This window comes from Mus caroli, unplaced genomic scaffold (genome assembly GCF_978045245.1).
Source record: "Mus caroli unplaced genomic scaffold, Mus_caroli_1 scaffold_10, whole genome shotgun sequence".
NCBI lineage: Eukaryota > Metazoa > Chordata > Mammalia > Rodentia > Muridae > Mus > Mus caroli.
Window position 1 is genome coordinate 44,578,923 of NW_028227265.1, and position 12,437 is coordinate 44,591,359.

At 49.4% G+C, this 12,437-nt stretch overlaps 1 protein-coding gene across 1 annotated transcript; it reads left to right on the forward strand.

The window, feature by feature from the left end:
- Positions 1-1,563: 1,563 nt before the first annotated feature.
- Positions 1,564-7,703, forward strand: Best2 (bestrophin 2). Its single transcript, XM_021170460.2, has 9 exons — positions 1,564-1,715; positions 1,813-1,907; positions 3,481-3,714; positions 3,795-3,949; positions 4,262-4,339; positions 5,495-5,647; positions 5,732-5,812; positions 5,958-6,112; positions 7,280-7,703. The coding sequence occupies exons 1-9, from the start codon at positions 1,564-1,566 to the stop codon at positions 7,701-7,703; spliced, it is 1,527 nt and encodes a 508-aa protein (XP_021026119.1).
- The last annotated feature ends 4,734 nt before the right edge of the window (positions 7,704-12,437 follow it).

Sequence of the window (12,437 nt, forward strand, 5' to 3'; positions counted from 1 at the left end):
CGGTCTCATTCTGTAACCCAGGGTAGCCTGGAACTCATGACAGTCCTCCTGCCTTAGCTGCCAGCATTTCTGGCTGACCTTGAAAGTCTCTGTGACAGTGTAGATTGCCACTGTGGTAAGGGAAGCTAAATGTGTGTCTGGGTCTACAGTGTGGTGTGCATCTTTGTGACAGCTTGAGACCACAGGTAACTGAAGGCTGACCCAGTCTTGCTGGGCTGTGGTGTGTGTGTGTGTGTGTGTGTGTGTGTGTGTGAGAGAGAGAGAGAGAGAGAGAGAGAGAGAGAGAGAGAGAGAGAGAGAGAGAGAGACCTTCTCCTTCCTGCTTTTTCAGCTCTAGGTGCCAGCTACCTTGGACCTTCTCCCTAGGAGGGAGGGAGACAAAAAGGAGCAAGAAAGTACAAGGCAAAAAAAAGAAAGAAAGAAAGTACAAGGCAGACCACACACACACACACACACACACACTACCACTACCCCACCCAACCCCACATCCCTGCCCAGGAGACAAACTGGCAGACCTTCTCCAAACAAAGTTCTGAGACTGTAACTCAACTAAAGGGGATGGACTTGGGAGGGGCTGCCCACGCCCACTCCCCAGCTCCTTCCCAAACAGTCTGGCTTCAGCCCCACCCAATACTGAAGACACCCTCCCTTTTAGTCTCTGTCCCTTGTGTCCCTGTACGGCCACAGGTGAGAAGGGCCAGGTCTGGGAGAATAAATGGCCCTGGACTGGTGGGCTTTGGGCAGGACTCCTGGAGAGAGCGGGGCAGGGTGGAAGGCTAGGAGGGGCAGCCAAAAAGCAAGAAAGGTAGAGGAGAATCTGAAGAAGGACTGGAGGTGTCGAAGCTGGAGGATTAAACGGGCATTGGGGTAAGCTGGTTCCTTTTCAGAGGAAGGGAGGCTGCTGGACAGACTGGGGACCTGGAGCTTTAGAGACGCCATTCAGAGCAGTTCTGAATATGAGGGGGACAGTAGTTCTGCCGGGGCAGATTGTAGTCTCAAGAAAGGACAGAGAGAAAGCCAAACTTGGGAGAGTGGGCAACGAGTGTGTGTGTGTGTGTGTGTGTGTGTGTGTGTGTGTGTGTGTGTGTGAACCCTGAGGATTAGAAACTGACAACTCAGGAAATCAAAAAGATTGAGTGTTGTACAGGTGAAAGGGATAGGAGTGTGTGTGGGAGGAAAGTCAAAAAGTGACTAGATTCATCCAAAGGTTTAGGAGTGAGGGACCTAAATTAAAGTCCAAGGGGCTTGGACCAGTAGTCTAGAGAAGGAAGGCAGAGCAAGACTGGGAGACGGGAACTCGAGAAAGGGCCAGGACCCGGGAAAGGGGGGGGAGCGTTTGGAGGTTGGGGTAGGGTGGTACCAGGACGGGAGTGAGGACCGCCCTAGGGTAACGAGGTGCTAGGGTGCTGAGACATTGGATATCATCACCTGTTGCGCTGTCGCCCGCACCTCCACCTTCAACTGAAATCCCCAGGATCAGCCCCTCCCATCATCGTCCCTTGGCTCACAGGCCCGAACCCAGGCTAAAATCTTCTCCATTGGCCACACTGGCCAGGTGCAGCGATGACCGTCACCTACACAGCCAGAGTGGCGAATGCCCGCTTCGGTGGCTTCTCGCAGCTGCTGCTGCTGTGGCGCGGAAGCATCTACAAGCTCCTGTGGCGAGAGCTGTTATGTTTCCTGGGACTCTACATGGCACTAAGCGCCGCCTATCGGTGAGAAGACCTGGAGTTGGGGTTGGGGATCTGAGCCCTGCGGAAGGGACTGGGAGTGGAGGGGAGACCTGTAGCTACTGCATTCCCTACCCCGCAGCTTCTTACTGGCAGAAGAGCAGAAGCGCTACTTCGAGAAGCTTGTCATATACTGCGACCAGTACGCCAGCCTCATCCCCGTCTCTTTCGTACTTGGTGAGGTTGGGCCCCCTGAGAATCTTATTCCTACGTAAGGGAGAAATCTGTTTTCCATCCATGCTTCTTGGAGACCCCCATTCCTACCCCTCTAAGATTCAAATCTAACCTCCAAAGTCGGGTGGTTGTGGCGCACGCCTTTACTCCCAGCACTTGGGAGGAAGAGGCAGAGGCAGGCAGATTTCTGAGTTCGAGGCCAGCCTGGTCTACAGAGTGAGTTCCAGGACAGCCAGGGTTACACAGAGAAACCCTGTCGGGGTGGGGGTTGGGGGGGGGAATCTAACCTCCAGAGCTTCCCACTTCCAAATCCACACCTGAAAGATGACCATATGACCCTACATCTTGAGACATTTTTTTTTTTTTTTGGTTTTCGAGACAGGGTTTCTCTGTATAGCCCTGGCTGTCCTGGAACTCACTTTGTAGACCAGGCTGGCCTCGAACTCAGAAATCCGCCTGCCTCTGCCTCCCGAGTGCTGGGATTAAAGGCGTGCGCCACCACGCCCGGCGCGAGACATTTTTTATGATGTTCTCTGAGGTGCCCCTTGGGAGCATCACCTCACCCACAGACATCACAAGTTGTATCTGTGTCAGGTTACTATCCTCCACACACACACCCATTCTGAGCATCCTCCCCCCAGGAAATAGATATTATCCCATTCAAATCCAGCCTGGCCCCTAGCCTTACAGAAAGCTCACATCCCTTGCATCACATGGATGGGATGAACAGCCTGCCTGGTTTCCCCGCTCACACAGGCCCACACTCTTTCTATGTGTGGGGTTTGGTGGTGGTGGTGGTTTTGTTTCTTTGTTTGTCTGTTTGTTTGGGACAAGATCTCTTACTATGTATTCTTGACTAGCCTGAAATTCCCTACGTAAAACAAGCTGAGGACTAAACACTCTCTCTCTCTCTCTCTCTCTCTCTCTCTCTCTCTTTCTCTCTCTCTCTCTCTCTCTCTCTCTCTCTCTCTCTCTCTCTCTCTCTCTCTCTCTCTCTCTCTCTCTCTCTCTCTCTCTCTCTCTCTGTCAAGGTTTCTCTGTGTAGCCCTGGCTGTCCTGAAACTCACTATGTAGGTTTCAAACTCAGAGATCCACCTGTGTCTGCCTCCCAAGTGCTGGGATTGTGCCACCACAGCCAGGCTTCCAGGTTTAAACTCTTTTATAAATTCCTGGTTTGGGGACTACATGTGGCTGCTGTGGTAAATCTATCTAGATGTCCCCGGTGTACATTCCACCTTCACACACCAGTGTCCTTGCTTTGTTTCCAGTCCAGATAACCCAAGCGAGCCCAGTGGTTCCCTGGGGTCAGAGGAATGTACTTTCTGGACCCTAGGATCTCCACTTCCATATTAGGACCACAACTCCCCCATCTCAGGGTACCTCAACCTGCTCCAGTCTCTTTGGCTTCACGGCTGAATCCCCACGTTCTCAGACCAGATGGCCCGTGTGGTCAGGGTGACCAGCCTTTTCCAAGGTCGCTGGTGCAAACCTTGTATCATACCAGTCCCGGAGCTTGGGCTCCCAGACTCTTGGCCCCTGCATCCATGCTGAGTTTCCATCTCCGGCTTGTCCCCAGGCTTCTACGTGACTCTGGTGGTGCATCGCTGGTGGAACCAGTATCTATGCATGCCTCTGCCGGACGCACTCATGTGCATAGTGGCTGGCACCGTGCATGGGCGAGACGATCGAGGCCGCCTCTACCGGCGCACGCTCATGCGCTACGCAGGGCTCTCCGCGGTGCTGATCCTTCGTTCTGTTAGCACAGCAGTCTTCAAACGGTTCCCCACTATAGACCACGTGGTCGAGGCTGGTGAGTCTCTGGCCAGAGGATGGCAGGGCCAGACAGGTGAGCGGTGCGAGTAACGTTGGATCATCCCCCGCCCCCTCCAGGATTTATGACCCGAGAAGAGCGCAAGAAGTTCGAGAACTTGAATTCGTCCTACAACAAATACTGGGTGCCCTGCGTGTGGTTCTCGAGCCTGGCAGCGCAGGCGCGGCGAGAGGGGCGCATCCGCGACAACAGTGCCCTAAAGTTGCTACTAGAGGTGAGCCTGAGAGGAAGTGATTGTTAGAATAGCGGAAACTGTGCACGTTGGGGTGGGTCGAAGGTGGCTGACCTCGCAACCCCCCACTTCACATGAAGCAGTATTCCAAACCCCCTTACCAGATTTCCACGAGGGGAGTCCTGTTGTGCGTGGTAACCCTACCTAGTTGTATGTCATCACCAAATACCCTGCAGCTCCAGGATACACCAGCCTAATTCATAATGTGTGACCCCATCTTCATCTGGGCACCCGTTCTTAATCTTCACCCAAGTTCCGCATTCAACACCTTTCATGACCTGCATCCACCCATAGGAGCTGAATGTGTTTCGGAGCAAATGTGGGATGCTGTTTCACTACGACTGGATTAGCATACCCCTCGTCTACACCCAGGTAACTTCTTCATGCCTCCATTTATAGTCAGCATAGGAGGCCCTATTCCTCTTAGGGAAAAATGGAAGTCTGTTCATAGTGATACCCACGTCTGTACTAAGTCCCGGCATTTGGGAAACTAAGGTAAAGAATCCGGAGTTTGAAACCGGTCTAGGTCACAGAGAGAGATGGGTTGTTTTTTTTTCTTCCTTTCTTTCTTTCTTTTCTTTTTCTCTCTCTCTCTCTCTTTTTTTTTTTTTTTTAAGATTTATGTAGGTACACTGTAGCTGTCGTCAGACACACCAGAAGAGGGCATCGGATCTCATTGCAGATGGTTGTGAGCCACCATGTGGTTGCTGGGATTTGAACTCAGGACCTTTGGAAGAGCAGTCAGTGCTCTTAATCTCTGAGCCATCTCTCCAGCTCCTGAAAGATAGTTCCTTTCTTTCTTTCTCCTCCCCACCCCCACCCAGACAGTTTTGTTTTGTTTTCTCTGTGTAGCCCTGGTTGTCCTGGAATTCACTCTGTAGACCAAGCTGGCCTCAAACTCAGAAATCCACCTGCCTCTGCTTCCCAAGTGCTGGGATTAAAGATGTGCGCCACCACACCTGGCTGAAAGATAGTTTGGTTTTTTTTTTTTTTTTTTTTTTTTTTTTTTTTTTTTGGTTTTTCGAGACAGGGTTTCTCTGTGTAGCCCTGGCTGTCCTGGCACTCTGTAGACCAGGCTGGCCTCGAACTCAGAAATCCGCCTGCCTCTGCCTCCCGAGTGCTGGGATTAAAGGCGTGCGCCACCACGCCCAGCGAAAGATAGTTTCTTAATAATATTTTCTTTTTAAAAATGTAAGGGCTGGGGCTGGTGAGATGGCTCAGTGGGTAAGAGCACCCTACTGCTCTTCTGAAGGTCCCAGGTTCAAATCCCAGCAACCACATGGTGGCTCTCAACCATCCGTAATGAGATCTGACGCCCTCTTCTGGTGTGTCTGAAGACAGCTACAGTGTACTTACATATAATAATAAATAAATAAATCTTTTAAAAAAAATGTAAGGGCTGAAAGTCAATTACAACTCAATCACCCTGCTGTTCAATGCTAGTACTGATCTTTCCAGGACTCCCTGAGGCGCAAGGGGGAGGAGGGGGGTTAGGAGAGATCTGGTTTCCATTTGCCTGGTCCATAGGTAGTCACTATCGCAGTGTACAGCTACTTCTTGGCTTGCCTCATCGGCCGTCAGTTCCTAGACCCTGCACAGGGCTACAAAGACCACACCCTGGACCTATGCGTACCCATCTTCACCTTGCTGCAGTTCTTCTTCTACGCTGGCTGGCTTAAGGTGGGTAGGGCCCTGAGGCAGGAACGGAAGAGTGGGATTTGAAAGGTTCTCCAAGCTCCACCTGCCTCTCTTCTCTGAACTCAGGTAGCAGAGCAGCTTATTAACCCTTTCGGAGAGGACGATGACGACTTTGAGACCAACTTTCTTATTGACCGCAACTTTCAGGTCAGCGTCTCCTCCTGGTGCACACACCTAAGAGTTTCCTAAAGTGGTCCCAGACTCTCCTAGACCTCACCCTAAACACCCTTCACTCTTTGATTACACACCGTGAGGGCTCCACCCACCCTGCCCTGCCTGTCCACATCCTCAGGTGTCCATGCTAGCTGTAGATGAGATGTATGACGACTTGGCCATGCTGGAGAAAGATCTATACTGGGATGCAGCAGAAGCTCGCGCGCCCTACACCGCGGCCACCGCTTTCCTGCTTCAGCAGCCCTCCTTCCAGGGCTCCACCTTTGATATAGCGTAAGTTAGCGGGGTGGGTGTGGCTTAGAACTCTGCAGGCCTAGAAGGGTCTATGGTCTGTGGTTTAATGGGGGGAAAAGGAGTTCCAGTAACCAAGATAGACAATTTTGCCTGGAAAGGTGGCTCACACTAAGAACCCTAAACTGGGCGCGGTGGCGCACGCCTTTAATCCCAGCACTCGGGAGGCAGAGGCAGGCAGATTTCTGAGTTCGAGGCCACCCTGGTCTACAGAGTGAGTTCCAGGACAGCCAGTACTATACAGAGAAACCCTGTCTTGGAAAAACAAAAAACAAACAAACAAAAAAAAAAAACACTAGGAACCCTAACACTCGGGAGGTGGAGCCGAGGGAATCAGGAGTTTGGCTATGCAACTAGATCAAGTTCAGGGCTGTGACTGAGGTGGAAACTGGTCATCAGTTGGAGATTGGGGGCAGATCTAAAGACTTTTAAAGACAAGATGTGGCCATGATTGAGGTTACAGCACCAGAAGATATGCCTAGGTCCATAAAGGTGGCTGGAGCTAGGTGGGTCTCAGGTGCTTCGAATCCTGCCTTGTGGATTAAGAAGAGAAAAGCCTGGATGAGAGTAGGGTCTAGTCTATCATGGAAGAGGTCCTAGTTTCCATCTCAAACACCGCTAAACAGACAGAGATAAATTGGCAGACCCAGATGTGAGGGCACAGACCTGTAGTCAGTCCCAGGACTGGGGAGACAAGACCCAAAAGGTTGATTCACCCACAAGTTTGAGGCCAGTCTGGACTACATAGTGAATTTCTGGTCAGTAAGAACTAAGGAATGAAGCTTTGTCAGACCAAACAACACAGAGAGAGGTGGGGGAGGAGAGGGAAAGACAGTGTTTCTCCTTTGAGACCTCTTCTACTCCTTGGAGTGCCTCTCTTTCCTTAATCTACCTTTCCTCTACTTAAAAAATAAAACAACAACTACACTAATACCAAAAAGCTAGCCAAGTAGTGGTGGCACACTATTAATGCCAGGTCTTTAATGCCAGGACTCAGGAGGCAGAGGTAAGTAGATCTCAGTAAGTTCTAGCCAGGGCTACACAAACAAACCCTGATAGGGCGGGGATGGGGGAGCAGAAAACTAAAATGGAATAACACATCAACGCAAAGGAGCAAGGCTTCAGTGATGACTCCTGTCCACCCTGTAGGCTGGCTAAAGAGGACATGCAGTTCCAGCGGCTGGACGGCGTGGATGGCCCGCTGGGAGATGCTCACGGGGACTTTCTGCAGCGCCTCCTGCCGGCGGGGGCGGGTTCTGTGGGTCCGCTGGGGCGGCGCCTGTCGCTGTTAAGGCGTAAAAACAGCTGCGTGTCAGAGGCCTCCACTGCAGCCAGCTGTGGCTGTGCAGGCGCGGCGGATGGCGGAGGCGTTGAGTGCGGTTGTGGAGACCCATTGCTTGACCCCAGCCTGCGGGAACCTGAGCTGGAGCCTCCCGCATGTCCTGAGCCGACTGCCCCCATCCCGGGGCCAACTCCTGAACCTTTTACCACCGTGTCGATTCCGGGGCCTCGGGCTCCTGCGCCACCCTGGCTGCCTAGCCCTATTGGAGAGGAGGAAGAGAGTCTGGCCTGAGATCCTGGGACCAGGACCCCTACGGACACCTACCTAATCCTGCACTGGACATGCTGGCGACCACCAGGGTCTGCACAAGCTAGCTAGGACTGCAGAAAGCCGACCTACTCATTTTGACCAGCGGAATCTCCCACTGGGGCTGGTGGTTTTAGGGGTCCATATTCTCCCAGCTGTTGCTGCTTCCCCCACCCCCAAGCCCCCACTCCTAGCTTCTTTAAGAGGTTTTGCTTCCCAAACACCACCACCTGACCTGTGGCCTCTGTTGGTCTTCTGACCGTGCCTTGGGATCTGCCCTTCGAGTGGAATTGACTGCCTACCTCATGAACTTGTGAGGATAAATAAACGAAACTATGTCTTTAAGGCAGTTGGTTTATAGTAGACATTCAATAAATGGTCTCTAGCCAGATGATTTGGAAATTCTTCTAGGCCTTTTTTTTTCCCATTGTGCAGAGTTGATTGGGCTATACCTCCTGAAATGGACTAGGCAGGCTCTCTTCGAACTCACATTTGCCTCCCTTGCCTACCTAGTACTAGCCTTAAGGTGGGTGACACCACACCTGGCCTCCCAGACTTTCTTGATCATGTTCTAATCATTCTCTGCCCCTCCCCCAAATTGTGCTGTAGCACCCTTGGTTTTATTCACTGGTGAGAGAAGTGCTGCCTGGTGCAGATAAGCACTTGGAATGAGCTGTATCCAGGCCCACTCACTAATGAAGGAGCCACAAAGCAATGGCTTTCCCTTTGCTCCTTGCACTCCAGGCCATGTGTGTGGTGCTGGAGAGTGCAGCCCAGACACTCTCACATGCTGACTAAGCCAGGCCACTGTGTTAGGTCACCTCCAGGCTAGTTTGCACTATTATCTTTTTTACTTCGTTTGGAAATAACTATTTTGGTTTTGTTGGGTTGGTTGTTTGGTTTGGTTTTGTGTGTGTGGGGGGGTGGTTTTTGTTTTGTTTTATTTATTTATTTTTATTTTTTTGTTGTTTTTTTTTTTTGAGACAGGGTTTCTCTGTGTAGTCCTGGATGTCCTAGAACTAACTCTGTTTCCTCGAACTCAGAAATCTGCCTGCTTCTGCCTCCCAAGTGCTGGGATTAAAGGAGTGCGCCACCACACTGGGCTGTTTTTCTTTCTTTTTTTTTTTTTTTTTTTTAAGATTTATTTATTATTTATTATATTTAAGTACACTGTAGCTGTCCTCAGACACTCCAGAAGAGGGCACCAGATCTCGTTACGGATGGTTGTGAGCCACCATGTGGTTGCTGGGATTTGAACTCTGGACCTCTGGAAGAGTAGTCGGGTGCTCTTACCCACTGAGCCATCTCACCAGCCCCCTCTTTTTTTTTTTTAAAGATTTATTTATTTATTACATATAAGTACACTGTAGCTGTCTTCAGACACACCAGAAGAGGGAGTCAGATCTTGTTACAGATGGTTGTGAGCCACCATGTGGTTGCTGGGATTTGAACTAAGGACCTTTGGAAGAGCAGTCGGGTGCTCTTACCTGCTGAGCCATCTCACCAGCCCGCTGTTTTTCTTTTTTCTTTTCTTTTTTTTTTTTAAGATATATTTATTTATTATATTTAAGTACACTGTAGTTGCCTTCAGACACTCCAGAAGAGGGCGCCAGATCTTGTTACGGATGGTTGTCAGCCACTATGTGGTTGCTGGGAATTGAACTCAGGACCTTCAGAAGAGCAGTCAGTGCTCTTAACCACTGAGCCATCTCTCCAGCCCCTTGTTTTTTTTTCGAGACAGGGTTTCTCTTTGTATCCTGGCTGTCATGAAACTCAATCTGTAGACCAGGCTGGTCTGGAATCAAAAACCCACCTGCCTCTACCTTCCAAATGTTGCTCCAGCTGCAAGTATTCTGCGTTTATGAGCATTTACCTATGTTATATCTGTGTACTACTTGTGTGGTTCTCTCTGAGACCAGAAGATGTTGGATCTCCTGGAACTGGAGACAGGCACAAATGGGAGCTGTCATATGTGTAGTGGAAATCAAACCCAAGGGCTCTGGAAAAGCAGACAGTGCCCCTAACTACCACGCCATCTCTCCAGCCATGATTTTATTTTATTTTTGTTCCTTCAAGAATGTTCTCACTGTATAGCCCTGGCTGTCCTGGAACTTACTATGTAGACCAGGCTGGCCCCAGACTCACAAAGATCCACCTGCCTCTGCCTCCTGAGCGCTGGAACTAAAGGCACATGTCACTACATCCAGTTTCCGTGTTTTATTTATTTTATTTGGGCGGTGATAGTGCATGCCTTTAATCCTGGCACTCTGGAGGCAGAGGCAGGTGGATCTCTGAGGCCAGCCTGGTCTACATATAGAGTTCTAAGACAGCTAGATCTACACAGAGAAACCTTGCCTCTAAAACTAAAAACAAACCAAAAAGATTTCGTGTATGAATGCTGGCTGCATGTGTATATGAACACCTCATGCATGCCTGACACCCTTGGAGGCCATCAGCTTCCCTGGAACTAGAGTTACAGGTGACTGCTGGTGCCATGTAGGTGCGGGGACTTAAACCTGGGTGAATACCAAGTGCTCTTAACTTTATTATTTTCTTTTCTTTTTTTTTTTTTTTAAAGATTTTTTTTTAAAGATTTATTTATTGATTATATGTAAGTACACTGTAGTTGTCTTCAGACACTCCAGAAGAGGGAGTCAGATCTCATTACGGATGGTTGTGAGCCACCATGTGGTTGCTGGGATTTGAACTCCGGACCTTTGGAAGAGCAATCGGGTGCTCTTACCCACTGAGCCATCTCACCAGCCCCCAAAGATTTTTATTTATTTATTATATGTAAGTACACTGTAGCTGTCCTCAGACACTCCAGAAGAGGGCGCCAGATCTCGTTAGGGATGGTTGTGAGCCACCATGTGGTTGCTGGGATTTGAACTCTGGACCTCTGGAAGAGCAGTCGGGTGCTCTTACCCACTGAGCCATCTCACCAGCCCTAACTTTATTATTTTCAAGACAGGTTTTTCTGTGTAGCCCTGGCTGTCCTGGAACTCTCTCTGTAGACCAGGCTGGCCTCAAACCCAGGGATCTGACTATCTCTGCCTCCGGAATGCTGGCATTAAAGGCGTGCGCCACCACTGCTCAGGTACTTATTTTTTAAACCCTGCTATTTAGACCTAGATGACAGCAATCCTACTGCCACAGCCTCCTCAGGACTAGGACTATGGGCATGGACCACTACATCTGGCTTTCCTGGTCTTAACTGAATCGCTCTTGCGTGCTACTGACATTTCAGTTGACTTTAGTTTAGTAGGGACCCCTTCCCTAACCACCTCACCTCAGGGCCTTGGCATATGATCATTTCCCTATCTAGACTGCTCTTCCCTAGGTGAAGTCTAGATGACCCCATCCTAATCTCTGACTGGTACCTGCTTCCTGGACTTTTTTTTTCTTCTGGACTTTATTTTATTTTATTTTATTTTATTTTTGGTTTTTCGAGACAGGGTTTCTCTGTGTAGCCCTGGCTGTCCTGGCACTCACTTTGTAGACCAGGCTGGCCTCGAACTCAGAAATCCGCCTGCCTCTGCCTCCCGAGTGCTGGGATTAAAGGCGTGCGCCACCACGCCCGGCTCTTATTTTATTTTTTTTAAAGATTAGTATTTATAAGTCAGGCAGTAGCTGGGCAGTGGCAGCACACACCTTTAATCCCAGCACTTGGGAGGCAGAGGCAGGTAGATTTCTGAGTTCGAGGCCAGCCTGGTCTACAAAGTGAGTGCCAGGACAGCCAGGGCTACACAGAGAAACCCTGTCTTGAGAGGGAAAAAAAAAGCCAGGCAGTGGTGGTAGCACATGTCTTTAATCCCAGCACTCAGGAAGCAGAGGCAGGTGGATTTCTGTGTTGCTGGACTTTACAATCCTAATAAATTCATATAAAATATACACAATCCAGATGTTTTAAGTAATAACTTGGGATTATTGATAGATTTTAATTGCATAGAGAGTAGATATCTGTCCAGTTCCAGTGCCAATTAAGGTTTATTCTAAATTTAAAGGTTGTGTGTGCCTTTTATCCAGGAACTAAATGGTTAAAGGCAGGGTAGGAACCCCAGATTGGGATTAAATATTTTTTTAAAGATTTATTTTATGTATATGAGTACATTGTTGCTGTCTTCAGACACACCAGAAGAGGGCATCAGATCGAATTACAGATGGTTGTGAGCCACCATGTGGTTGCTGGGAATTGAACTCAGGACCTCTGGAAGAGCAGTCATTGCTCTTAACCACTGAGCCATCTCTCCAGCCTGGGATTAAATTTTTTAATGACATCTCTGAGTTCAAGGCCAGACTGGTCTACATAGTGAGTTTCAGGATAGCCCTGTCTCCAAAAACAAAACAAAACAAAAAACAAAAAAATGAAAAACAACAACAAAGATTAATGCTCATTTATTTAATATTTATAGACAGAATCTATGATGTGGCTCTGGCTGTCCTCGAACTTGGTATGTACCATAAACTAGCTCTAAACTCAAAGAGCCAGCTGCCTCTAGCTCCTAGGTGCTGAGACGGATGGCACTGATGACATGGCTGGCTAGGAGCTCACTGCTTTTGACTAAGCTGACTGGCCAGTAAGCTCTCAGACTTCACCGGTCACCTACCCCTCAAAGAAGGGATACAAGTACATGCAGCAACTGTCAAACTGGTGTGTGTGTGTGTGTGTGTGTGTGTGTGTGTGTGTGTGTGTAACCCCAGCTTCTTAAAGCAAAGAGC